A 25,919-nucleotide genomic window follows, 5' to 3' on the forward strand; every position below is an offset into this window, starting at 1 on the left:
TAATGTTTAAATTCCCTTTCTATCGTGTACATGTAACTGCAAGTTGGCGAACCTTTCTGGAAATGACTTGCCTTCTTAAACAGTGGTGGAAGGCTATTTGTTTCGTCTGAAGAAGCTAGAAACAGGTGGATGTTTTGGGACAATTCATTGCCCCCCAGGTGTGCCAGGGCCTTTTGTTATTGTGTACACGGCATGGCGTGACCTTACGCGTTACCCCATAGAAAAATGTCAGGCCAGTGTTAAGTTACGCTCGGTGGATATCTAAGGCCCCAAAATGGCTGCCAGCAGTTCAGTTGTGGCCGTGCCTTTTGTTATATGTGTAAACATTGTGTAAACTGTATGGTGTGTCGTTAAGCCTGGCCTCCATAGAAACGTCAGTGTTAAGTTACGCTCCCCATTATCCCATGTGGTAACACAAACATGCACCTGTTACAGCCCAGATTCAACACCCAACGTCGGTGTTAAAAGTTCCTTCATCAGGCAGCGAGTAAAACGTGATTATTCTCTATCATAACCTCCAAGCCTGGTAGTTGTTGGTTTTCTCGCACTTGCTGTATATCCGTAGCACGGTTAGAATCCAATGTGACGCATTACTATCGACAGGGAAGAGAAGTAAATCGGGAGACATGGAAGTGAACATGACAACCTTGCCACCGGCGGGAGCGTCAGCCTCACCAGGTAAGAAAACAGGTTTGCTTTCTCATTTAAAACATACGTTATGGGCTGGAGTCATGCTAGGCCAGTCAGAGGTAGTTTGATATCATGAGTGTTGGTACGGCAAAGGCCTGTGGAAATAAGTCATGTTTACCTAACTATAAACAGATAAGAAAGATTAGCGATACCCAAAGGAAATATTCGAAGAGTAACAAGCACATTGGGTGTGTAAATATCCCAACAACCGCACCTGTTGGGAAGTTATAACCTTCGCCAGAAGGTTATGTTTTTCTATGGTGGAGTGGCTGTGGATGCATGTGTGTTGGGTGTAAACAGCAAACCTCGAAAACCTGTGGATGGATGATAATGATTTATTTATTTTATTTATTTTGATTTACCACATTTTGTGGAAGGATTGACATAACAGGTGAACTATCACCTTTTCAAGATGCCATCCAGGACCGGACTGTAAGATTTGGACCACCGCACACCGGGGCATGCCCCTACTCTTTTTCAAAAGGTGTGGTGGGTTCTTTAACGTGCACGGGGTGTGGCTCTCCCAAAACACGGGACCTCCATTTAACGTCCTATCCGAGGGACGTCCCTAACCCTAGATGAGCTAGGTACTCATTTACACCTGAGTGAAGTGCGGAACTCGTGATATTTGGTAGGTGGATAGGTGTCGGTAAGTCGAAGGCCAAGGCCGAGAATGTGTCTCCCGTTGGCTCTTCTACGATACTGGAGCTGAACTATATATGTTTTGAACATATTGCTGCTGTTTTTATTCCAACATGTACCGTGTGATTTACAGATACTCAACAGGCCACAGGATCACATGATGACACTACAGCGCAGTATCCGGCCTCTGAACTGGCATCGCTGGACATCCATGAGCTGGTGCGACTGATGGAGGAACCCGAGAGGAGATCCCTTCAAGTAAAACCCAACTCAGCTGCAGGTAGACTTACGCCTTTGATCATTGATGTCATCATGTTATTGTTAAGAACAAGACAATTACCTGTAGTAACATTAAGGGAAATTTCAGCCTTTACGTGTGTTAGATTTTGGTATTCAAACTGGTATTCAATACTCCCCTTTGCACTGTATTTTGTCGGCAAATGAAATCCCCACAACAAAAGCATAAATATTTATGACAATAGCATGTATCTAGCACTTATCATAATAAGATATCACACGTATACGGGTGGGCAGTGCTACCTGACAAGCTAATTATAATAATGATATAGAAGAAAGAAGGGGGCAGTACTTGACCTGAGTACTTAGGTATGCAGAAAAATCATGAGTTTCTTTGCTTCTTATTTGAACTATTTATGCATAAACAAAGCGTCTCTCTCTCTTTTGTTTTTGGTCAGATGATCATCATGTCAAGATCGAACTTGAGACCCTACAAGCTGAACTGAACACATCAGCTTCGGCTGGAGAGAAGGCAAAACAGTTTGACCTGTGTTGCCAGATAGGAGATGTCTACAGGACAAAATTACACGACTTACAGTCAGCTCTGCAGTATTACCAGAACATGTTAGAGTGTGCTGAGTCACTGGCAGGAGACAAAAAAGAAGCCAAATCCCGCAACAGACTAGGTTTGACATATGACATATTAGGTATGGAAGAAGAAGCTATCCGTAGCCACGAGAGAGCTTTGGAAATCTGCGAAGTCACAGCAAATAATGAGCCAGAATTTTGTGTAGCTAACAAAAATCTTGCTTCGTCATTATCACTGTTTGACCAGGTGTCGGGTGCAAAAACTAATTATGAAGCAGCGTTGGCTGTTGCCATAGAGACAGGGAATAAGCCCGAACAGCTTGATATCTACCTAAAGCTAGGCGATTTGCATAATGATAAGCTTGAAGAGCCACAGGTTTCACACAAGTATTACACAGAAATGTTGGCACTAGCCATGGAGCTAGGGAAAAGGCACATGGAGGGGGAAGCATACCTTAGACTGGGGACTGCTTGTAGTGCCCTGGATGATGACGAGGCTGCTCTAGATTGGCATCTGAAGGACCTTAAGGTAAAACAAGAAGAGGGAGGGAAGAAAGAAGAAATCACAGCACACATAAATGTGGGTGATGCATACATGAACCTGGAGAAAACGGACCAGGCAACATCTCACTTGAACACAGCCTTACAGATGGCCGAGGAGACAGGAGACCAACAGCAACAGATGCAGATTTACATCTGCTTGGGTGAGATGCACAGGAATCAACTCGACTCCCCGCGTACATCCATCCAGTATTATGAACATTATCTTGCACTAGCCAGACAGTTGGGGGACAGGGGTGCCGAGGGAACGGCTTACAACAGGCTGGGACTTTCACATCATGGCATTGGGAATCACCAGGCAGCTCTGGAGTGGTATCAACAAGTCCTGAAGATGGGAGAAGAGGACGGTGACCAAAAAGGACAGATAACACAACACATAAATGTGGGTTATGCATACATGTCCATGGAGAACGCGGACCAGGCAACATCCCACTTCGACTCAGCCTTACAGATGGCACAGCAGATAGAGGATCCACACGGACAGATGCAGGCTTGCTTCTGTCTGGGTGACTTGCATATGGAACAACTCCACTCCCCGCGAACAGCCATCCCGTATCACGAACAGTACCTCGCACTGGCCAAGCAGTTGGGGGAAAAGAGTGAGGAGGGACTGGCTTACAACAGACTGGGACAGGCATATTATGAAATGAGTGAGTTTGGGGAAGCTCTGGAATGGTACCAAAAGCAGCTGAAGATGGGTCAAGACAACGGAGACGATGCTGAACAGATAAATGCACAATCGAATGTAGGTAACGCATGTATATCGCTGGGAAAAACAGACGAGGCAACGTCCCACCTCAACACGGCCTTACAGATAGCGCAGCAGACAGGGGATCTACATGGACAGATGAGGGTTTCCTTCAGCATGGGTGAGATGCAGAGGGAACAACTCCACTCCCCACATACAGCCATCCAGTATTACGAACATCATCTCGCACTAGCCACGCAGTTGGGGGACAGGCCTCAGGAGGGAGTGGCTTACAACAGACTGGGACTGGCCCATCATGATATTGGGGAGTATGAAGCAACAATTGAGCTGTACAAAAAAGCATTGAAGATACAAGAGGAGGGCGGTGACCAGAAGGCACAGATAGTGCTGCACACACTCATGGGTAATACGTACAGAAAACTGGGTAAAGTGGAGCAAGCAACCTCCCACTTCAACACGGTCTTACAGATGGCACAGCAGACAGGGGATCTACATGTCGAACAGTTGGATGCTTACTTCTGTCTGGGTGAGATGCAGAGGGAACAACTCCACTCCCCTCGTACATCCATACAACATTACGAACAGCACCTCGCACTAGCTAGGCAGTTGGGGGACAGGCGTCAGGAGGGAACGGCTTACAACAGACTGGGACAGGCTCACTATGAGATGGGGGAGTTTCAGGAAGCCCTTGACTGGTTTCACAAGAACCTAAAGATGAGCCTGGAAAGTGGAGACAAGGAAGACCAGATAAAGGCACATACAAATCTGGCTGGTTCCTACCAAGCTGTTGGGAAACTGGACTTGACCAAATTTCACTATCAGTCAGCCATGACCATCGCCATGGAGACAGGAAACAAACAAGAACTGGGGGACACTTACCTTAAGCTGGGCGATTCACACAGGGCACATGAACCACAGCTTTCACACAAGTATTACACCGAGTTGTTGGCATTAGCCAGGGACCTGGAGAGAAAGGACGCGGAGAGGCAGGCCTACAACAGGCTCGGACTGACTTGTAATGAGATGAAGGATCACGAGGCAGCTCTGGAGTGGCATCAGAAGAACCTGACAATGAGCGAAGAGAAGGAAGATAAGATGACAGCACACAAAAACATGGGTAAATCTCACCAGGCCCTGGGGAAACCGGACCTGGCCAGATCTCACTTTCAGTCAGCCATGACCATCGCCATGGAGACAGGAAATAAACAGGAACAGAAGTATATCGCCGAGTGGCTGGCTAGTCTTTGAACGCACAGGAGTCTGCGTAGAAAACATGTCATAGTTTCTCTACTAATGTCCGTATGTGCCCTAGATGTGTCGCATTTTTGAGTGATTATACTGTCAGCTTCATAGAATACAAGATGTTGCTATGTTGTATATTCTTAATTTGAGAGTGAAATTCTGTGTGTTATCTCATAACTGATTTAGACGATTGGTTTTGTTAGGGATTCATCTGCAAATTAACCGTTAGATTTTACTTTGCAGGATGAAATTCTGGATTCTAGAAGAAGCCTGTTAGACCTATCGATTTAGTGTAGAAACGTGTAGTACGAATATCAGGTGAAACTTATTTGATCGTTAAATTTAGTTCCTATGACAAGAAAAGTGATGTAATAAGCATTAATTAGCTTTTCAAGAAGCATAGCCAGATTCATGAATGTTTTGTCATTCGTATGTTAACTGTATATAAAGCAGACTTCAGTAATAATACATTTCTAATAGGAGAATACAAGATGTTGCTATTTTGTATATATATGTTCGACGACAGTGAAATTCTGTGCATATTTTAACAACTGATTTAGACCATTTTTTAAATTGGGATTGATATTTTTTATTGATTTTTTTCACCTAACACGCATAAAACAACAGAGAAACAAACTGTATGGCACATAAGTCAAATAAACAGTCACTACATCACATATACACAGTAATCTATACAAAAGGTTGTAGGTTTTTGTAGATTTAATTTTTGCGGTATGAAATTCAGTTCCGTTGGAATCCTGTCAGAATTTAGGCTTTACTATTTATTTCGAAGCGTAAAAATATTAGAAGAACCTCAGTCTATTGCTAAACATAATTGGTTTTAAAAGAAAGATGAAACTGCGCCGATGAGAAACCCGTTAAACGTGAGATACCGGTGGAAGCTGCTTTACAAACAGTGTCCGCATGGTGACGCTGTTACTGCTACACTGCTCCGATGAGAAACCCATTAAACGTGAGATATCGGTGGAAGGCGCTGTGCAAACTGTGGCCGCATGGTGTCGCTGTTGCTACAGTAATGTTCAGTCTGTGCCGATGAGGAACCCGTTAAACGTGAGATACCGGTGGAAGGCGCTGTACAAACTGTGGCCGCATGGTGTCGCTGTTGCTACAGTAATGTTCAGTCTGTGCCGATGAGGAACCCGTTAAACGTGAGATACCGGTGGAAGGCGCTGGACAGACTGTGGCCACCCTTTCCCAGCTCCACCCAGACCTGGTCTCCCGCCTCTAGCCGCACGATGGCGCTGTTGCTGCTGGACTGGTGCTCCTTAGACGGCCCGTTATTTTCGTAAAGCCCGACCACGAACTCTCCGTTCTTCACCAGACGGAGGTAGTAGCTGGCGTAGGCAAGGAACAGCGTCAGGCCGTTGAACGTGAAGAAGTACGTCCCTCCCACCGTGGCCGTGAACTTGCCCGTGTTCTTGTCGTACCCTTCGCCCAGGTTGGTTAGAATGACGTTGTACGTCACCACCTAAGTGAAGGAATCAAACAGAGAACACATTTCGCATGACACTACACGCCGAAAATACTGTACAACAAACTCCATCAAACTGACAAAACCTAAGACGAATGCTGAAAAGAATCGCTTCGATCCCGCATGTCTAATCATTGGAACGCTACACAACATGGCAGGACGGTGATTGAATGAACTTTGACTTCTTTTAATTAATTGATATTCTGTATTTTTGTTAATAGGTCTCTTTATTATATATATCTTAAGTATGATCCTTCTGATTCTGTTACGTCAACCTCTCTCTTATGTGATTTATGTACTAAATGTATAGACATAGACATCAGGAAGAATACTAACAGTCACTGGCGAAAGACAGCGGATGCTGTCTGAAACGTCTGACTGTTTCAAAATTTCATCCAGTTGTTTGAGAAACTATTTTTGGCGTATCTTACTACCTGGATGTCTAACTTGCATCAACGTAAAAGGAAGAATAGTTGAAATATCAAGCTAATTGTGGATCCTATAAAAGTCTTTAAAACCTCGTTGGACGACGCCGACGTCTTCCTGACTATGTCGTCGGTTCGCGCCGCGCAAAACGCCACGACGGTCCGGGCAGGTGCGTCAGCGCCAGGTGTTCCCGTCTCACCTGCGGGTCCCTGCTCACCTGCGTCTCCCTTCTCACCTGTCGGTCCAACAAGGCCCTGCTCACCTGGATCACCGGCAACGCCCGTAACACCTGGCGTTCCTTGGTGACCTAAAATTGTAAAATTGTAAAATTGCAAATCAATGTCCTGGATACATTATAGAAACAGCAAACTGAATACATCATAGAGATAGCAAACTGATAAATTTTACGCATACAGGGGACCGTTTCATATCACAAAATGAATCAATAGAACTGCATTCAAAATTACAACCTAGAACAGGCGCTTTGAATCCGTGCACTACACTGTTGTAGATACTGTACAAATGAGTTATAGAAGGCATTTATAAGACCAAATATTACATTTTGACGATAATAATACTTTTCAATTAACATATACGTTTGCATCAATTAAACACGCTCCTCTTGTTGTGCACATCTTGATATGAATCCAAAACAAACTCAGATACAGGTGTATGATATAGTTATTGGCATATACGCAGAGAAAAATATATATAGATATAGGTAGGCACAGTCTAGACTATAGATCTATAGCTATACATATATAGACAAAGATATAGGGACATACACAAAGAGTGAAACAGGTAACAATATAGATATACATACAGATACAGATAAATACAAATATACATTATGTAGTCGAAACGGGTACCTCTCGCCCCCATGGCGCCCTTGTGCCCTCTCGGCCCCGGCAGCGCTAACACCGTGATGTTCTGGTCGTTGTGCACTCTGGAGCAGCTGCCTTCCTCCAGTGAAACTTTGGCACAGGTCTGGGTCATCACAGAACTAAGAACAAGAACCGCGACCATGAATCGAGTTTGAGCCATCTTGGCTTTCTTGCTATCTCTCTTCTAGTTGTAGGAAAGCTACTTAAGAATGAAAATACTGCAAGACGTCTTGATAGATAATGCAGTCTCCCAGGGAGTTAAGAATAACAGTCTGTGGTTTTGTGAGGAAACAGTATCCTACCTGCACGTGTAATAAAGAAGAGAGGACGTATTTTTACAGCCCAAAGGCTTTGTTTGTTTTCTTCACTGTATCATTTTCTATGACAACACGCCTTGTGTCTAAGCGTTACTGTGAAAATTAGAATATTTTTTTCGCGTTGCAGAATGAGCTTCTAGACGAGGCAATGGTTGTTGCAAGCCTATTGTATACTGCTGTAGCATTGAAGCATGTTACATATTTCGTAAGGAGAATAGATAAACCTGACGTTCACTTGTAACACCCATCATGCAACAAAAACATAATCTTCTTTGCAACGCCTCTGAGTAGCTGATCTGTAACTGCGATGCAAACTCTATTGAGTACCAGGACAAAGGACATGTTGAAATAGATACAGTAAAGAAAACATGAATAGTAGCTATAGATACAATAAAGAAAATAAACAGCTTCTTTGATTGATACCTTACTTCGCAGATGCGGCGGTAGGAACACTACCTTATGGTTTATACAGGCAGTGTTCTCAGACAAAAGAGTGGCCTCGATCGATTTCTTACTAAGGTGTGGTCATGAGAAGTCTTAGAGAGTTAGAGCACTACTGGGAAAACTTGGCGGTAGTCAGCAAATCAAGTTTTTTTTCGCATGGCAGAATGAGCTTCTAGACAAGGCAATGGTCGATTCTAGTATAGATATAGCAATATCTTAGTTGTGTCCTTTGGAGGTTGGACATTCAGTTACAACAGTCATCATGCAATGAGAACAAGATCTGGATGAGTATTCTCTGCAGCGTCTCTGAGTAGCTAATACATAGTGAAATGCGAACCAAACCTCCATTCAGTACCAAGACAAAAGACATGTTGAAATAGGTACAGTAAAGAAAACATAAATAATAGATATAATAAAGAAAATAAACAGCTTCTTTGATTGATACCTTGGTTTGCAGAAGCGATGGTAAGAGCACCACCTTCTTGTTTATCCAGGTATTGTTCGCAGACAAAAGGTTGGACTGGATTTCTTACCAATGTGCGCAAACGCCTCTTAACACTTGAATGTATATACCTGGTCGTGAAACGTCTTAGAGTACTTCAGGATGGCCCAAACAAGAGTCTTGTTCGCCTCCCTTGTTCTTCTGGGCTCCCTGATGGTCCAGGTAGCTTCTGCTCACGAGTTACAGGTGGAGGAGGGCTCCTGCTCCAGACAGTTCAGCAGCGACGTGAACATCACCGTGGTGGCCGCGCCGGGGCAGGCGGGACCGAAGGGCGACATGGGCCCGAGAGGTAAGTTTACTTGTGTCAGTCTGTGTACCGGTACCTGTAACTGTGTCCATATCCATTTCTTTTTAACTTTTAAACTTTATTGTTTAAAGTGCAACTTCGCAGACACAATGTATGAATTATGTTGACTTTTTATAGTGGTTTGTAAACATTTAAAAATTGATAATGACAAGTTCTTCTTAAAATCATAAATTTGAAATTATAACGGGAGATTAAAACTCAGTTAAAACTAGAATATGCAGGATTAACAACAGTTGAATATCTATATTTGAATAATTATGTGTATCTGCGTTTGTCTCTAGCATAGCAGGAGTGTTTGATGTTTGAGTGTGTGTGGGGGGTGGGGGCTGCCATCTCAAAAAAACTTCTGTTTTTGCGAGTGAATGAGTCTGCATCTTTATTTTACATCTAAACTAGTATTTTTCCTTGTTTTTCTGTGTCTGTGTAGGCACACGGTTATTACACGAAAAGTCTGTTAGTTCAGTTCTAAACATTTTAGGCTTCCCACCATGTGCTTTACGACACCATGTTTACCGCATAGATGAACTTCCAAGCGAAGCTGAATGCTAACAATAACAAAACCTGCCATGCCCATACTTATCTATGTGCCGTTTTGTCATCTTCAGGTCACAAAGGTTTGCCAGGTGAGAGGGGCGTGGCAGGGGATCCAGGTGAGCAGGGCCCTGCCGGACCGACAGGTGAGAAGGGAGACACAGGTGAGCGGGGGCCCGCAGGTGAGAGGGGAACACCTGGCGCCAGCCCACCTGTCCCGACCCTCGTGGCGTTTTCCGTGGCGCGAACCACCAACCTGGAGACATCGTGGTCAGCCACAGTGGTGAGGTATGATGACGTCCTTAGCAACGTGGGCGGGGCGTACGACATAGCAACGGGGAGGTTCGTGACCAAAGTGAGCGGGGTGTACCTGTTCACGTTTACCGCCATGACGACGAAGGAGTATATACTGCAGCTGAAGAAGAACGGGAAAACGATGGTGTCGATGCGCGAAAAGCACACATTTGACAACCAAGCCAGCAGTAACAGCGCCATCCTGCGGCTGGGGACCGGGGACAGGGTGTGGGTGGAGATGTTTCCTGGCAGGCACAGTTTGTTCAGTAAGGGCAACCGGAATACGTTTTCCGGATTTCTCATCAGCCAACTCTAACTGTAACCACAGCCTCCGGATTTTTCAAAAGCAGGATCCAACGGAAAGGGCAACATCCGGATTCGTCAATAACAACCTTCAGGTCTATTCAGGACACCGACCGGTATTTATCGTATTCTGTCAACCAAGTCTAACCGTAGAAAATATCAATTCTAACGGAAACGCTGGCAATCAGCTTTCTTCATTCTTCTTCAGATTAGCATAACGGCAACGACAACCGGCACATCATGTTTTCCGGATTCCCCGTGAACCAAGCATAACGGCAACAATAATCCATACATAACGTCTTCCGGATTATTCTGCAAACAGGTCTAACAATGGCCACAACCGGTACCTTGTGTTCTCCGGATTGCTCATCAACTGGGCATAGCCGTAACAACAACCTCAGGATTTCTGATTAACACTGCCTAACTACGTTTTGCTTAGAAAGGAGGTAAAGCTATGACTAGACAAACAAGACACTATAGTGCTATAGACTGGGATGGGGCCAAGGTGATAGACCGAGAGGACAATAGACTAACACGTTGGATTAAGGAGTCTGTATGGATCAGGAAATCCGCTCCAGTCATGAACCGTGATGAGGGGGGATATAGACTCAGTCACGTTTGGGACCGCATCCTAAAGAAATAATCGTTGCATTGTTTATTGATCGATATGTAGTTGTGTATGTGTTACACTTCTGTACGTTTGGGACCGCATAGTGATGTCATCCCCTGTGTTTGTACATATGTAAATATTTTGCGTTTGCATCTCATTAATATGTATAAGCAGTAACACCTGTGCTGCATTGCTATGTGAACCACTCAGAATTGCCTTGAAGAAGGTGACAGAGGGTCACCGAAACGTCGGTTGAATAAATCTCTTGGTTGTGTAAAAAGAGTCTTTTTCTTCAGTGACTTACCAACCTGATGAAACTATTCACGGAAGACACTATAGAGTAAAGGCTAAGCAGTGACCACCTCTGTGCAAGGCCATTGTGGCCACTATCAGTTGTCAACTATATGACGTAATCCCATTGACTTGATTGACCCAAGCATAACGGACCCTGTTCATAGCGGCCACATGTGAACTGGTTGAATATGTATTCAAAGTGGCAGCTAATCTTGTTACTGGTTTATAAGTTCTATAACCGTTATGGCAGTGCTGACACCGTGATGTTCTAGTCATCGTAAGCTCTGATTGCTTTGAGCACATCGACAGCGTATACAGCAGAGTAACTAGTGGGATGCGTTATTAAACCCTGGCGCTGATCCGGAAGACCCTGTTTATATTCTTTACTGTATCATTTTCTATGACAACACGTCTCGTCTCTGAGCCAGATAGATAGTGAAAAGTTATACACATGACACAGTCATAAGCTTAGCATGAAAGTTCATCTGTTTTGGTAGAATTCATTATCAACAAGGCTAAACTTTTCGTCCAACACTTTAAGAGAAATTACCCCAGATTTTCAACTGAAAGTTTTCAAATTTTCAGTTCAAGCAGTCAACTGAAAATTTGGGGTAAGTCCAAATTTCCCTTCAAGTGTTGGACGAAACGTTTAGTCTTGTGAATACAATCATAAGCTACTGGCCTTGGCAATGGTTGTTGCTAGCCTTGACACAGACTCTGAAACAGTGTCATGATTGTATCCAACGGAGAACAAAAATAGCTAATATTTAATTGCATCAATATACATGCAATAAAAACTTGATCTGATTTAGCATTCTTTGCAACATCTCTGAGTACCTGATGCAATGAGAGCCAAGGATCTATTGATTAACCAGACAAAAGACATTCTGTAACAGCCTTAAGTTGGTAAAGAAAATACACACATTAAGTAGACAATGAGGCAGTTAAGATAATAAACAACACTTTAACGCCTTTATAGATACTGTGGTAAGAACACCGCCTTCCCTTTTATCCAGGTAGAAGTCACCTTTTATTCTTAAACAAAAGGACGGGCTGTATTTCTTCCCAGTGTGCGTGCAAAAATCTCTTAACGCCCGTACATTTCTAGCCCTGACAAGTCTAAGGCAGTTAAAACACTTAAAGATGGCCCAAACAAAAGTCTCGTTCGCCTCCCTTGTTCTTCTGGGCTCCGTGATGATCCAGGTAGCTTCTCCTCACGAGTTAAATGTGGAGGAGGGCTCCTGCTCCAAACAGTTCAGCAGCGACGTGAACATTACCGTGGTGGCCGCCCCGGGGCCGGCGGGACCTCAGGGGGACATGGGCCCGAGAGGTAAGTTTACTCGTACCGGCTCCTGTTCTAAACAGTTCAGCAGCGACGTGAACATTACCGTGGTGGCCGCGCCGGGGCCGGCGGGACCTAAGGGCGACATGGGCCCGAGAGGTAAGTTAACTCGTACCGGCTCCTGTTCTAAACAGTTCAGCAGCGACGTGAACATTACCGTGGTGGCCGCGCCGGGGCCGGCGGGACCTAAGGGGGACATGGGCCCGAGAGGTAAGTTTACTCGTACCGGCTCCTGTTCTAAACAGTTCAGCAGCGACGTGAACATTACCGTGGTGGCCGCGCCGGGGCAGGCGGGACCTAAGGGGGACATGGGCCCGAGAGGTAAGTTTACTCGTACCGGCTCCTGTTCTAAACAGTTCAGCAGCGACGTGAACATTACCGTGGTGGCCGCGCCGGGGCCGGCGGGACCTCAGGGGGATTTGGGCCCGAGAGGTTAGTTTACTCGTACCGGCTCCTGTTCTAAACAGTTCAGCAGCGACGTGAACATTACCGTGGTGGCCGCGCCGGGGCCGGCGGGACCTCAGGGGGATTTGGGCCCGAGAGGTAAGTTAACTCGTACCGACTCCTGCTCCAAACAGTTCAGCAGCGACGTGAACATTACCGTGGTGACCGCGCCGGGGCCGGCGGGACCTAAAGGGGACATGGGCCCGAGAGGTACCCGTACTTGTATCAGCATTTCTATGTACTCTTCTACCTATATCTGTATCTGTTTGTGTTGCCATGTCTTCATGTACTTGTGCCTGTATTTCTATTAACTGCGTCCGTATGCCTTTGCGTATACGTACCTATCTGTTTATCTCTTTCTCTTTCTTGGTATTTGCATCTACTGTGTATATATGCGCATGCATCGGGCTTACATGTGGTTGTATCTCTGTTTCTGTGCCTTCGTTTGTACCCGTATCCATACTTCTGCTTACATTGAATATGCTTATACATGCCATGTATCTGTATCGAGATCTGTGTCTGCTTTATATGTACGTTTATCTGTACCCGTATCTCTATCTGTGCCCGTATCTGTATATGTACCTGTATTTGGATACGGATATCTGTGTCTGTATTCTATATCTAAATTGGTATTTAGATGTAAACGTGGATGCTGCTAACAAAACTTTTCATCCCCACACTTACATGTGGTTTTACGATCTTTAGGTCACAAAGGAACGCCAGGTGAGAAGGGCGTGGCAGGTGATCCAGGTGAGCAGGGCCCTGCCGGACCGACAGGTGAGAAGGGAGACACAGGTGAGCGGGGACCCGCAGGTGAGACGGGAACACCTGGCGTCAGCCCACCTGTCCCGACCCTCGTGGCGTTTTCCGTGGCGCGAACCACAAACCTGGAGTCATCGAATTCGTCCGGCACGGTGGTGACGTATGATGACGTCCTTAGCAACGTGGGTGGGGCCTACGACATGGCAACGGGGAAGTTCGTGACCAAAGTGGGAGGGATGTACTACTTCACGTTCTCCGGCATGACGAAGGTTATTTACGCCCTCGAGCTGAAGAAGAATGGAGAAATGATCGTCTCGATGTACGAATCGTATCCAGGTATGTTTTATTACCTTCGCCGAGAAGATAATGTTTTCGTCAGCGTTCGCGTGTGTGTCTGTGTGAAAACACGATAACTCAAGATTACCTGGATGGAATGTCTTGATATGTGGTATATGGGTAAGTCTTCTCGAGACCTCTAAATGATTAGATTTTGTGCCCCCTAGCGGCTTGCTATGATACTGCAATGGAACTTCCGGGTTTGATATCTCGTGTTCTGGACATGCTATGGTCATGTTTAATGAGTGGTAGATAGCTATTGGGAGGGAGAGTAAGTCGTGTACATGTAGGTTTGGGCCCTCTAGCGGCCCCTAATTGCAGGAGCCGATTTTGTTTCAAACTTTGAAAGAGAATAACTCAAGAAGGTGTTGGCGGATCGCAATGATTTTTGTTATGTAGACAGATTGTATTTATGAGTTCATTTGTCCCTACAGCTGACATCAACTGTATTCTTATAGGGAGTCATGTGTACATTTATAACAAAATATCATGAAGCATGTGAGTCGCAGGGTCAGGGGTTAGATTTCCTAAATAGATAAACAAACAGTATCCTTGTCTTAATACAATGCTAAACTTTCTTCCAACACTAAGGTATTCACGGATCGAATTTTCGACGACCACTGTCGCCTTCTTCAGGATCAATAATGACCAACACTGCCGAACGTAAACTCGCGAGAGTTACGGACACGTGACTCTATTGACACATGTCACTGCGGATACGTGACGTCAGCAATTGGTCAAACGTGCCAGGAAGTTTATAACGCCCACTGTCTCTGTTGAGTGACGGCTGGAGTGCCCTGATATATATGGCCTCCTTTATACCTCTCATAAAGTAGTCCTGTTCAGTTTACGTTCGGAAGTGTTGGTCATTATTGATCCTGAAGAAGGCGACAGTCGTCGTCGAATAGTCGATCCGTGAATACCTTAGTGTTGGAAGAAAGTTTAGCATTGTATGATGATTACTACCAACACAGATGAGCTTTCATTATATAGTATCCTTGTCTCTTTGTTGCACGTTTCTCCAGGTGAGAGACAGTCCAGCAGTAACAGCGCCATCGTGCAGCTGGAGACCGGGGACGCCGTTTGGGTGGAGCTGAAAATGGGCGAGAACACTCTGCTCAGTAACGGCAACCGGTACGTCACGTTTTCCGGGTTCCTGATCAACCAAGCCTAACAGTAACGACAACATCCGGATTTCTAGTCAACCAAGTCTAGTTATAATGACAACCGGTACATCAGTCATCACGTTTTCCGGATTCCTCATCAAACAAGCTTAACGGTACGATAACCGGTACATCACATTTTCCGGATTTCACATCAACTAAACATACCGGTAAGACAACCGGTACATCAAGTTATTCGCATTCCTCATCAAACAAGCATAACGGTAACATCCGGATTTCTCGTCAAACATTGTCTTCTTGAAACGGCTTTTAATAAGTAGTTCAGCTGAACCTGGAAGGGTCAACGGCTTCTCAACGGCACAGTCACAGACTGAACAGGGCGGCACAGTGTAGCAGCGTCACCATGCGGACACAGTTTGTACAGCACTTTCCACCGGTATCTTACGTTTAACGGACCTCTTATCGGCACAGACTGAGAGTGTAGCAGTAACAGCGCCACCATGTGGACACTGTTTGTACAGCAGCTTCCACCGGTATCTCACGTTTAACGGGTTTCTCATCGACAAAGTGTAGCAGTAACAGCGACACCATGCGGACACAGTTTGTACAGCACTTCCCACCGGTATCTCACGTTTAACGGGTTTCTCATCGGCACAGTGTAGAGGTAATAGCGTCACCATGCGGACACAGTTTGTACAGCACTTTCCACCGGTATCTCACGTTTAACGGGTTTCTCATCGGCACAGTGTAGAGGTAATAGCGTCACCATGCGGACACAGTTTGTACAGCACCTTCCACTGGTATCTCACGTTTAACGGGTTTCTCATCGGAGCAGTGTAGCAGTAATAGCGTCACCATGCGGCCATAGTTTGTACAGCACCTTCCAACGGTATCTCACGTTTAACGGCACAAACTGAACAGGCAGCAGTGACAGCGTCACCATGCGACCACAGATGGTACGGCAGATGCAACCGCTATCTCACGTTTGACGGGTTTCTCATCGGCACAGATTAAATCTAATATGTTCTAACGACAGTTAACACGGGTATCGACTCATTACAGTGAGATGTTTCTCTCACGAACATTGATACCTCGCACGTTCATAGAATTAGTCAGTCATGATATTGATGTAAAGAACGTAGCTTATCCCCCTTATGCTTTGGTCCCATTACAAGGCGGGGCCCGGCCGGGCTGTTTGCGAAATAGAAAATCAAAAATACACATCAAGAAAATACGCAATGTATGGTTGGGAGTAATTTTTGTACGTTTTGTGTCTTTTGTTGCCTTTATATTATATATTTCGCTCTCACAAGCTGCCCGACCGGGTCCCGGATTGGAATTGGGACCAAAGCATTACTTAGAGGCTATGATAATCTTTACAGCTGTGAATTGATTAAAAAGAAGAAAGAAAAATTACAAAGTGAGTAGGTTATCCAGCTTTATTTTGTAGTAAATAGCAAACATATTCTCTAAAGGTCTAGAGGAGCTGATTGATTTAGAAGAAGCATTAAAGTAACATTTGATAACAATAATGAATATTCCTCCTAAGCAACGACAAAAGTGCTAAGTATTATAAACCATAAGATTCTCGACAAAGAATTAAAAAAAAGCGTGCTTGAATTGAGCCACACCTTTTGATACATAATTGATTATTCTACACATTGTATTTTCACCTTTAGTTTTGTGACATTTGCAGAGATTCTAAAACATATAAAACAATCCTGCTATGTCTATTATCTGTTGAAGGTTAATGTAGTTGCTATTGCACAACATTTCTTAAAATATAATATTTTTAGTAAGCAATTAAGGTTGGTTATCCTTTTTTGCAAAATATTTATACACTTAACCATGAAGCTTTAATTTATCCTGTAAGATGATATTAGCCTTATATTTAACACAGAAGTTACATCTAAATTATAACAGATCAATACAAAATTCCTAAATCAGTTGTAAGATGACGTAAATAAAATTCAAGGAAAATAAAACGCAGCAACATACGCTGCTATGATGAATTAGTCACTACTAGATTCTTCTATATACAGGGTACACACGGACTGTGTTACAGAAACTACACAGTTTTCCGCAGACTGTTATTCTTTTAAAGACCAGCCACTTTCTTTTCTATGTCCCCCTGCTCTTGTTTGTTTCCTGTCTCTATGGCGATGGCCATGGCTGACTGATAGTGAGATCTGGCCAGGTCCGGGTTCCCCAGTGCCTGGTAGGAAACAGCCATGTTTTGGTGTGATATTATCTGCTTAGCTTTGTCTCCACTTTCCTGTCTTATCTTTAGGTCCTTCTGGTGCCACTCTAGAGCTGCCTCGTACTCCCCCAGATCAAGGTGGGCCAGTCCCAGTCTGTTGTAAGCCAGTCCCTCCTCACGCCTGTCCCCCAACTGCCTGGCTAGTGCGAGGTGCTGTTCATAATATCCGATGGCTGTACGTGGGGAGTGGAGTTGTTCCCTCTGCATCTCACCCATGTAGAGGTAAACCATCATCTGCCCATGTTGATTCCCAGTCTGCTGTGCCATCTGTAAGGCTGTGTTCAAGTGGGATGTTGACTGGTCCAGTTTACCCAGTAGCCTGTACGCATTACCCAAATTGTTGTTTGCCATTACCTGTTTTTTCTTATCTTCTCTTTCTTGACTTACCTTCAGGCATTTCTGATACCACTCCAGAGCTACATCATACTCCTCCATGTCATAATGGGCCAGTCCCAGTCTGTTGTAAGCCACTCCCTCCTCACGCCTGTCCCCCGACTGCGTGGCTAGTGCGAGGTACTGTTCATAATACTGGACGGCTGTACGTGGGGAGCGGAGTTGTTCCCTCTGCATGTCACCCATGTTAAAGTAAACATGCATCTGTCCATGTGGATCCCCTGTCTGCTGCGCTATCTGTAAGGCTGTGTTGAAGTGGGATGTTGCCTGGTCCACCTTACCCAGTAGCATGTACGTTTTACCTACATTTATGTGCGCTGCTACCTGCCCTTCCTTATATTTCCTTTCTTGGCTCAACTTCATGTGTTTTTGATGCCACTCCAGAGCCGCTTCATACTCCCCCATGGCACGATGAGCCTGTCCCAGTCTGTTGTGAGCGCGTCCCTCCTCATACATGTCTTTCAGCTGCTTGGCTAGTGCGAGGTACTGTTCGTAATACGGGATGGCTGCGCGCGGGGAGTCTAGTTGGTTCCTGTGTATTTCACCCAATCTGAAGTGAACATTCATCTGTCCATGTTGATCCCCTGTCTGCTGTGCCATCTGTAAGGCTGTGTTCAAGTGGGATTTTGCTTGGTCTGATTTACCCAGGGACCTGTATGTGTCAGCTACATATATGTGTGCTGTCTTCTGGTTTGCCGTGTCTCCACTTTCTTTGTGTGCCTCCAGATCCATACGAAACCATTTCAAGGCTGTCTCAAACTCCGCTTTCTTAGAATAGTACAAACCCCAATCCCTCTCACTCCATTCCATTACCCTAGAGACTTCTACAAAAAATAGACAAAGAATTACAACGTAACCCACTCGTTTACCCTTAGATATGTACGCGTTACCAACATGTTGAGCTACACGTTTCTGACTGGGCTCAGAAGCTGGTCGTCGTCTGTTGTAAATTTGCTTCCCTCCATCCGTTAGCCCGAACTTCCTGTCCCGGGTCAACATCTCTGTGAAGACGAGAAGATTCAGGGCAAGGTATTTAGGTCTTTTAATGTTGAAATAGATCATGATTGCCTTGAATGTGTTTAAGTTTATCAGTTCAGTTACATCATCATTGTATCGCATCGTTTTGTCAGCCACTGCACCAGTACGTTAGTCTCTTAAAATTAGCTCTATCATAACTTACGATTGTCAAAACTGTTTCTCAAAAATTGCTTTCTTGTGCAAACAAAATTAAGCCCGGATAAGTGATTTTTAATTATTTTTTTTGTAAACGTCCAATGATTTTCTCCAGCTCACTACCGAATGCGTGCCTTTTGATCTGCCTGGCTTTAGGGATCAGATGCCTTCTGGCCTCCCAGACTTTATTGTTAACACAAGGAAAGTAAATTAAGTCTAGGTGACCTGGTTTGTGCGAAGCCCCCTTTGGTCTGAGGACAGATTTCACTTCCGTTTCCGCTCGTTCACCGCCTTTTGGTCCACTGCCTGGTGTATTGAATTGGCGTGGGCTGTCGTCTGATTCGCTGCCTCTTGGTCCACTGATGCCTGGTTCACTGGCGTCTGTATCTTGGGGTCCAATCTCTGTGTGGGTAAGTAGAAGAGCTCGAGAGTTTTCTGTTTAGTGCCCCAGTGGGTTCTGACTTTGAAAGTCCCGGGTCATTGGTTGATTAATTGGTCATTACAATCATGAAAAGTGAAAAAAGACTGACTCACAGCAAATCTCAAGGCGTTATTGAGACTGACTGTTGTTCGACAATGAATTTCAGATTTTCGTCCATGACCTACCTGCCATTATGTGTTCCTGTTCAAGACGTTCAGCTTCCATGGCCAAGCCTTCTTTTCTTAGACTCATCAAAACCTCTATAAGAAATTCCAGATTCCTCTCGCCAATCGTTGCGTTGTCTACCAACATGTTTAGGATTTCGAAAGCAGTTGCGTTTTCAACTCTTGCCTTGCCAAGAATATTTTCAGTAGCTACTAAAGCCCTAAGGTTCCTGACGTCATCTTCTATCAGGTTATCAGAAATCTTGACAAACAGCTTGGTCAGTCTGGAGAGTTGAGCCATCGTTGGTTTTTAGCTCACGATGGATGTCAGACCTGGAAGGCGAAGGTAAGTATTGTTTATTACGTATGCCATTAATCGTTAAGACAGAAAAGGCAAAATGTAAATATACAATCAAGGCACGAAATTTTACGTTGCTATATTTGTCGACTTTGTTTTATCAATACTTCAGTTGTCAGCTTTTCACTACGAAGGTTTTATTCATTGATCAGTCGAGAATTGTGTTCTCCTTGCAAAAGCACCACCTACTCCGGCTACTTATAGCGACAAGACAAGGGGTACCTAGTTGTGCAAACAATCACAAACTTGTCAATAAAACAGAGTCAGAACAAAGATTGCCTCATAGCGCCTATTGAACTTATCCTTGTACTTTGACCCTTTGAGTGAATGAATGAATTGTTTTATTTGATCATTGTAATCGCAAGTGGGAAGTACCTCGCAGCCATAGGCTGAATTGCGTACTTTTTACATTGTTTTTAAAAACTAGTGACGTTAGGCAATCTATATCGGTTACAGAAATAATTTGAGTCTGCGCCTAACGCTGCAATCGATATCTTTTGTTTGACGAGAGTCAACATGTATATTCTAATACATAATGACAAATCTTTACACGTAGTCGAATATATTCATACAAACGATTATGACAAGCCCTATCCCCTTCCCAACTAACGTTGCTTTAGTTTGTTCTTATCTCAATCTATTCTGATATTTATAGTCGGTCTGTTTTGATCACGGGCATGGTCACATGCTTGCCGCCAAACAGTATGACACCAGTGGTGGGAGGGCCATCGAAATAATCGATAATCAGTGATTTCCAGCCGTTGCATAGATACTACATATCACTCAGTCAAGGACAACACGTTAAATATGTAACGTTAACTCTGAGGATGACGAGAAGGCCGTGAATTTTGGCTAAGTAGTAAAAAGACCCTTGACCCTCACATGATCTTTCTTGAGTAACTAGCATGTTAATCTCGAACAATACTGCATTATTTTTTAACAAAAATATCGCAGGTTAACCTTACAGCTGTAAGGAAGAAATACTGCCAACCTTACTCACGTTTTGTAAGAATTTTAGTGACGAATTTTCGTCATCGACGTTGGGTGTAAAACACAGGGCGTTTCCTGCCACGTCAGCGTCACAGCAAGGAAGGCTGGGTAATATAAGTTAATATAAGTTATTCTGATGATGTCATATATACCTCCTGCGTTACCTTGATCGTGTTTACTCAGGTCGTACCAGGTGGAGTGAGTGGCCGTCCAGTTCGTTTAGACTATACTACAATAAAAAATGTCTAATTCGGCATTTTCCAACACGTCGGGACGGTATGTAGTTCCAAAATATATCTCAAAAGATGACTCAGATTCCCATAGGCCCTTAGACTTCAGCGTTAGTGTTAATGTTTAATAGTTAATGCAGAGGAGTGCTAGGCTATTGTGCAATGATTGCGTAACCCCGTCTGGTGGTGTGAGAGTCACATGCTTGCTGTGGCGTTCAATGTTTGCCGAAAGCGTTCTTTGGTCCCTCCAGTCTCTACGCTGTGCCTAACTTTATATGAATGGCAACGTATCGAGTTTTGTCGGATTTAATTGTTAGTATGCCCAATCTTGGTTCTGCTATTTAGTTTCGACACATATGCGTTTGAATTTTTCAGTATGTGTGAGTGTGTGCGTGGGGGGGAGGGGTTGTTCGAAGAGAGGTCGAAGTACCAAAGACTACATAGACAAATTAATGCACTGAGTGGGTTGATACTGTATAAAGTGTAATTTTTATATTGCGTAAGAAATAAAGATAGTGATCTGACGTGCATATTAAAGTGCGATAATCAGTAAAACAGTCTTTACGTGATAAATTAATGTATACTATCATTTACTCTTTGTTTAAGTTTATCCTATCCTATCTTATCACTTCAGCTATCGTATAGCAAATGGGTTTATTTTCTTAACTTCAAATTTTGATAACTTTTGATACACATAGCATCTGTTGTCACCTAACTGTTGTCTGTTGTCATATAACTAACACATACATCTAGCTTGACCAATGTCCATAGGTCCATAGGTGTTAGTCTATGACGTATTTTATGATAATGTCGTACAAATGCTGATCATATGACCTATATGTCTTTATAACTCCTTTAGAATAAGCTCCTTTAAGACTAATTAAAACAGCCTCATAGAATTCACTCTTTTGCTTCGGTGTAGGTCGTTCTTTTCTCCTTCCACCTAGTTCTGTATCTTCAATTCATGTTGCTGAAAGTACAAATATATTTTTACCCGTAAATACTTTTATCAGGTTGGTAAGTCACTGGTTAACAATGTTCGCTGTACACAAACGAAGAGTTATTACAAAAGCAATGTCCCTTTGTCCGTCTGACACCTTTGTTAGGGCAATACTGACTGAATCTATGTAGCACGGCAGCTAGGGGCCACCCCTGTAATGTGAAGATGGAGGTTCCAAACGTGACTGACTCTGTCACGTTTGGAACTGCTTTCTTCACACTTCAGTAACAACACCTAACTGTCATGGTTGTGACGTCACGTAAAAACACCTCCTCCGAAAGAATGTAAAACCAAACCCACCTCCGTATAAGGCCCGGATGGCCATGACGTCAACCGCGGGAATGGTGTATGATGACCCCTGGTAACCTGGGTACCATGGATACATGACGGAGTCCGTGTTGTCCGAGTGGTTCAGACCGAGGCTGTGTCCGATCTCGTGCAGCGCCACCATGAACAGGTTCGTACCTGTGATAGTTAACGTAAACGGGAATAAGTGTAAACCGTCTTTAATAGCAGGGAAAACACATTTTTAAACAGAATATATTGCTTTATATGAGAAACTGCACAGTTTTAGATTGAGAAAGCTTGCCAAATGGTCTTTGTACGTGACTTCATTGCCGATTGAGCCTTGGAGAGTAAAACATAAGTAAATTTTCATTCATATGATATGATAATGATGCATATATAAATCCGTATTCCCTTGACTTCTCACAGGTTTAACCATTCAACATGACGGACAATGCCTACGTCATAGTCACGTGAGTACAAATACACTCTTACAAGTGCGGATGGATACAGTAACTCACCCATAGGGGAGTCAACGGTCCACAGTTCGGAATCATCAAAGTGTATGTCGCCATGGATACCTGGGCCGGGCGAGAACGCATGCGCCAGGGTGTGTCCCGCGCCGTCGAAGGGCGTGTCGTCGCCATGGTCACCGCGTCCGAACTTGATTTCTATGTCAGCCTCGGTGTCGATAGCATTGAAGGTCAACGGCGCCACTTCTTCCCAGATCTGTAGAAGAAAAGAAAAGAAAGTTTTTGCGCCACAAGTTAGCTAGGTAATTGGTTACGACAATGCTGCGTAGATTTCTGTACTTAAAGCAAGCTGATATCTTACATCCATGGAAGTTTAGCGTTTAGCATTATCAACTTAACCTTTATAGCCTACATAAAGTAGAAACGATCTATTCACGTGGTTGCTGTGACTTTCCACATTCTTTTGAATTAACAAAATTTATATCCTATGGGTAAAATTTAGAGAACTACACTTTCAATCAATCAATCTCTATTCAAGCAAACTGGCAGACATTAAAATTCTGAATTGATTTGCTTTTACATGGCAGCAATTTAAAAGCATTTCAAATGACTTAAAAGCATTACAAACATTTTAAAATTTATAAGGGAGTTGATTAAACGAAACGAACACATTAAAAGCTGTACACTTTACACTGTGACAAAACAAAAGCGAAGAATACCGTGTCAAATCAAGCTTTGTGTAAGATAAGTGAGTCCGAAGGCAGATAATGCATTTGATTAACAGTCATTCAATAGTTCAACAAGGTAAGGAATTGGCGAATGTTTATAACGGACTGTCCGGCAATAAGGAATGTCCAGCTTCTGCGAATTGCGTGTACATCTTTCCGAGCCCTTGTTTCTTTTGGTAAATTGTGCACTATTCTATTCTATTCTATTCTATTCTATTCTATTCTATTCTATTCTATTGTGTCTATTAGTTAAAACGGCATCCTCCAGGAAATACTGGAACATGATGCTTTCATCTTCCTCATATGGTCTGTTTTCTTGATTAAACCTCCTTGGTTTTCATTGTTTTCAAACAAACGAGAAAATAAACAAATCTACCCCCGTACTTGGAAAACTCGAGCGATGGTTTCGTCCACCTCACTGTGTAACAAATGGTTCTCCCCCGGGTACTGGGCGATGCGGTACGTCAGATCTTTCTTCTGCCACGGCGCGGCTGTCCCCGTGTTCTCCATGACGTCACCCGTGGTACTCCTGCTACTCCGGGTCATCACCATGGAGACCGGGTCAGCACGACTGCATCGTTTTCTGGCCATCAGTGCACGCGTTTGTTGGTCAAATTTTCCTGTAATGAGATAGAAAAGAAAGTGCACGGATGCTGCGGTGGTTGCTTGAAATAATCAACTCAATTGGAAGATCATAGTGAGATGATAAGCAGGCTCACGGTTCCACAACGCATGCGCAGCGACATGCATTGTGGGTAATGTATCAAAGTTTAAGGAACTTGAGACATAAACAAAATATGAGCATTCATGTCTGAAGGATTACGGAGACAAGAACTGTTGACCAGTTAGTAGACTAATCACCTTTGACATGTTACTCGCACCATATCTAGCTGCGCATGCGTATGTATAACCTCCATGCAGATCTATCGATTGCAAAGACCGAGTGACTATATATAAAAACTCCTTTTAATAGATCTGATAACTGTATGCATACATATTCATGTAGTTTCTTACACACACCTGTCGTTGGCAGACCGGCGAATTCCTGTAGTCTCTTGAGTCCAAATTTCACCGCCGCTCTGGAGACTTTTCTCTTGATGGCGTGACGTCGTCTGATCGTGACGTGTTTGAGCGTGACGTCACCAGTCTTCTGCTGGAGAAACTTCTTTCGCCTCTTTTGGCGATCTTGGGTGAGAGGAGCGTTTCTCCATGACGGCAGGTAGCCGTGGCGTCTCAGGAAGGACTCACAGTCCTGGAAATAACGAAATAAAGTGGATTGTTACAATTTATTTGTGCTTTGACGAGTAAAATACGTAGATGGGACACAGTGATACATGTCCTGCACCACACACACACACACACACACACACACACACACACACACACACACACACACACAAACCACCATAATCTACTAACAATAACACACTAACACACACACATACATACATAAACACACGCATACTCACACACACACACACACACACCACACACACACATACACACACACACACATACACACACACACACACACACACACACACACACACACACACACACACACACACATCTACGGATGTCAGATAACTTCAAAGCCACAGCAATGGAATGCATTACCTTTAAGATATGATATTGTATACACCACAATACGCTAGCACCCCTCCCCCTCACACACGCATAACGATCACATGTAGTTTCAAAATATGTGGGCCACCTTGCAAATCATACAGTCACCTTAACTTCAGAAACTAAACTTTCAATATAAGAGCGTAACGACAAAGAAAGAAGACTTACTGGGCCAGTTTTCTCCATTGTGAACACAAATTAAGCCTGAAGAAGAGTATGACACCTAGCGTGATGATAACACCTGAGGAAACCGTCGTTTGAAGGCACCGCCCCTCCCGAACACACCTGTCCGACCGGCCAAGTCACTAGCGTGAAAACATCGACCTCTGAATCTTGACCTTTGTGTATCCAGTATCTTGTCAAGTGTATGAAGTATGGGCGTCCAGTATCCCCGTGATCCCTCTGATAGCCTCTTTGGGGGTCTCTAGGGGGAACTGGTATATACACCATGACTACAAGTTTTCGCAGACATTCGGAGGTCACTGACCTTTTCCAAATCTTTGATAATCTAACTTAACCTAATAATTTCAAAGCTGGTTTTAATTGTCCTCTTTCCGCAATTCTGACATCGAAAAGGCCTGTTAACATCGGAATTTTTGGTTCATGGAATAGGTCTTTTTTAGAAACCTATTTTGTGACGTCATGCTAACACCGTCACCAACACTACATCAACCTCTTGTTGTAACATACATTTATGATAGGGGGCGCTTTAGAGTTGATACGCCTGTAGGTGAACG

General features: G+C 44.0%; 5 protein-coding genes across 5 annotated transcripts; 2 read left to right on the forward strand and 3 right to left on the reverse strand.

The window, feature by feature from the left end:
* Nucleotides 1-592: 592 nt before the first annotated feature.
* Nucleotides 593-5,187, forward strand: LOC136441670 (tetratricopeptide repeat protein 28-like). The gene is made up of 3 exons (XM_066438105.1): nt 593-678; nt 1,466-1,612; nt 2,028-5,187. The coding sequence occupies exons 1-3, from the start codon at nt 627-629 to the stop codon at nt 4,673-4,675; spliced, it is 2,847 nt and encodes a 948-aa protein (XP_066294202.1). The 5' UTR covers nt 593-626; the 3' UTR covers nt 4,676-5,187.
* Nucleotides 5,188-5,462: 275 nt separating this feature from the next.
* On the reverse strand, nt 5,463-7,762 carry LOC136441683 (C1q-related factor-like). The gene is made up of 3 exons (XM_066438120.1): nt 7,457-7,762; nt 6,680-6,894; nt 5,463-6,158 (listed from the first exon to the last, which is right to left on the reverse strand). Exons 1-3 carry the CDS (start codon nt 7,629-7,631, stop codon nt 5,808-5,810), a joined length of 741 nt encoding a protein of 246 aa, XP_066294217.1. The 5' UTR covers nt 7,632-7,762; the 3' UTR covers nt 5,463-5,807.
* A 1,780-nt stretch (nt 7,763-9,542) lies between these two features.
* LOC136442726 (uncharacterized) lies at nt 9,543-16,884 on the forward strand. Its single transcript, XM_066439670.1, has 4 exons — nt 9,543-10,179; nt 12,094-12,736; nt 13,565-13,957; nt 14,983-16,884. The coding sequence occupies exons 1-4, from the start codon at nt 9,562-9,564 to the stop codon at nt 15,129-15,131; spliced, it is 1,803 nt and encodes a 600-aa protein (XP_066295767.1). The 5' UTR covers nt 9,543-9,561; the 3' UTR covers nt 15,132-16,884.
* A 295-nt stretch (nt 16,885-17,179) lies between these two features.
* Nucleotides 17,180-18,544, reverse strand: LOC136442727 (tetratricopeptide repeat protein 28-like). Its single transcript, XM_066439671.1, has one exon. The coding sequence runs from the start codon at nt 18,542-18,544 to the stop codon at nt 17,180-17,182; it is 1,365 nt and encodes a 454-aa protein (XP_066295768.1).
* A 3,655-nt stretch (nt 18,545-22,199) lies between these two features.
* On the reverse strand, nt 22,200-24,813 carry LOC136441687 (stromelysin-2-like). The gene is made up of 4 exons (XM_066438124.1): nt 24,577-24,813; nt 23,941-24,176; nt 22,877-23,084; nt 22,200-22,535 (listed from the first exon to the last, which is right to left on the reverse strand). Exons 2-4 carry the CDS (start codon nt 24,145-24,147, stop codon nt 22,312-22,314), a joined length of 639 nt encoding a protein of 212 aa, XP_066294221.1. The 5' UTR covers nt 24,148-24,176; nt 24,577-24,813; the 3' UTR covers nt 22,200-22,311.
* Nucleotides 24,814-25,919: the final 1,106 nt, after the last annotated feature.

This window comes from Branchiostoma lanceolatum, chromosome 9, assembly GCF_035083965.1.
Source record: "Branchiostoma lanceolatum isolate klBraLanc5 chromosome 9, klBraLanc5.hap2, whole genome shotgun sequence".
Lineage (NCBI taxonomy): Eukaryota > Metazoa > Chordata > Leptocardii > Amphioxiformes > Branchiostomatidae > Branchiostoma > Branchiostoma lanceolatum.

What these genes read in the sequence shown, in the direction of transcription:
- LOC136441670 (XM_066438105.1), top strand. Translation starts at nt 627, where the DNA reads ATGGAAGTGAACATGACAACCTTGCCACCGGCGGGAGCGTCAGCCTCA. An exon ending in GGGAGCGTCAGCCTCACCAG is followed by an intron (nt 679 to 1,465) that starts GTAAGAAAACAG and finishes TGTGATTTACAG; the next exon opens with ATACTCAACAGGCCACAGGA. An exon ending in AAAACCCAACTCAGCTGCAG is followed by an intron (nt 1,613 to 2,027) that starts GTAGACTTACGC and finishes GTTTTTGGTCAG; the next exon opens with ATGATCATCATGTCAAGATC.
- LOC136442727 (XM_066439671.1), bottom strand. Translation starts at nt 18,544, where the DNA reads ATGGAATGGAGTGAGAGGGATTGGGGTTTGTACTATTCTAAGAAAGCG.
- LOC136442726 (XM_066439670.1), top strand. Translation starts at nt 9,562, where the DNA reads ATGAACTTCCAAGCGAAGCTGAATGCTAACAATAACAAAACCTGCCAT. An exon ending in GGGGGACATGGGCCCGAGAG is followed by an intron (nt 12,737 to 13,564) that starts GTAAGTTTACTC and finishes TACGATCTTTAG; the next exon opens with GTCACAAAGGAACGCCAGGT. An exon ending in GATGTACGAATCGTATCCAG is followed by an intron (nt 13,958 to 14,982) that starts GTATGTTTTATT and finishes ACGTTTCTCCAG; the next exon opens with GTGAGAGACAGTCCAGCAGT.
- LOC136441687 (XM_066438124.1), bottom strand. Translation starts at nt 24,147, where the DNA reads ATGGCCAGAAAACGATGCAGTCGTGCTGACCCGGTCTCCATGGTGATG. An exon ending in CCATCGCTCGAGTTTTCCAA is followed by an intron (nt 23,085 to 23,940) that starts GTACGGGGGTAG and finishes TTTCTTCTACAG; the next exon opens with ATCTGGGAAGAAGTGGCGCC. An exon ending in GACCGTTGACTCCCCTATGG is followed by an intron (nt 22,536 to 22,876) that starts GTGAGTTACTGT and finishes TAACTATCACAG; the next exon opens with GTACGAACCTGTTCATGGTG.
- LOC136441683 (XM_066438120.1), bottom strand. Translation starts at nt 7,631, where the DNA reads ATGGCTCAAACTCGATTCATGGTCGCGGTTCTTGTTCTTAGTTCTGTG. An exon ending in GGGCGCCATGGGGGCGAGAG is followed by an intron (nt 6,895 to 7,456) that starts GTACCCGTTTCG and finishes TTACAATTTTAG; the next exon opens with GTCACCAAGGAACGCCAGGT. An exon ending in CGTCGGCGTCGTCCAACGAG is followed by an intron (nt 6,159 to 6,679) that starts GTTTTAAAGACT and finishes TCCTTCACTTAG; the next exon opens with GTGGTGACGTACAACGTCAT.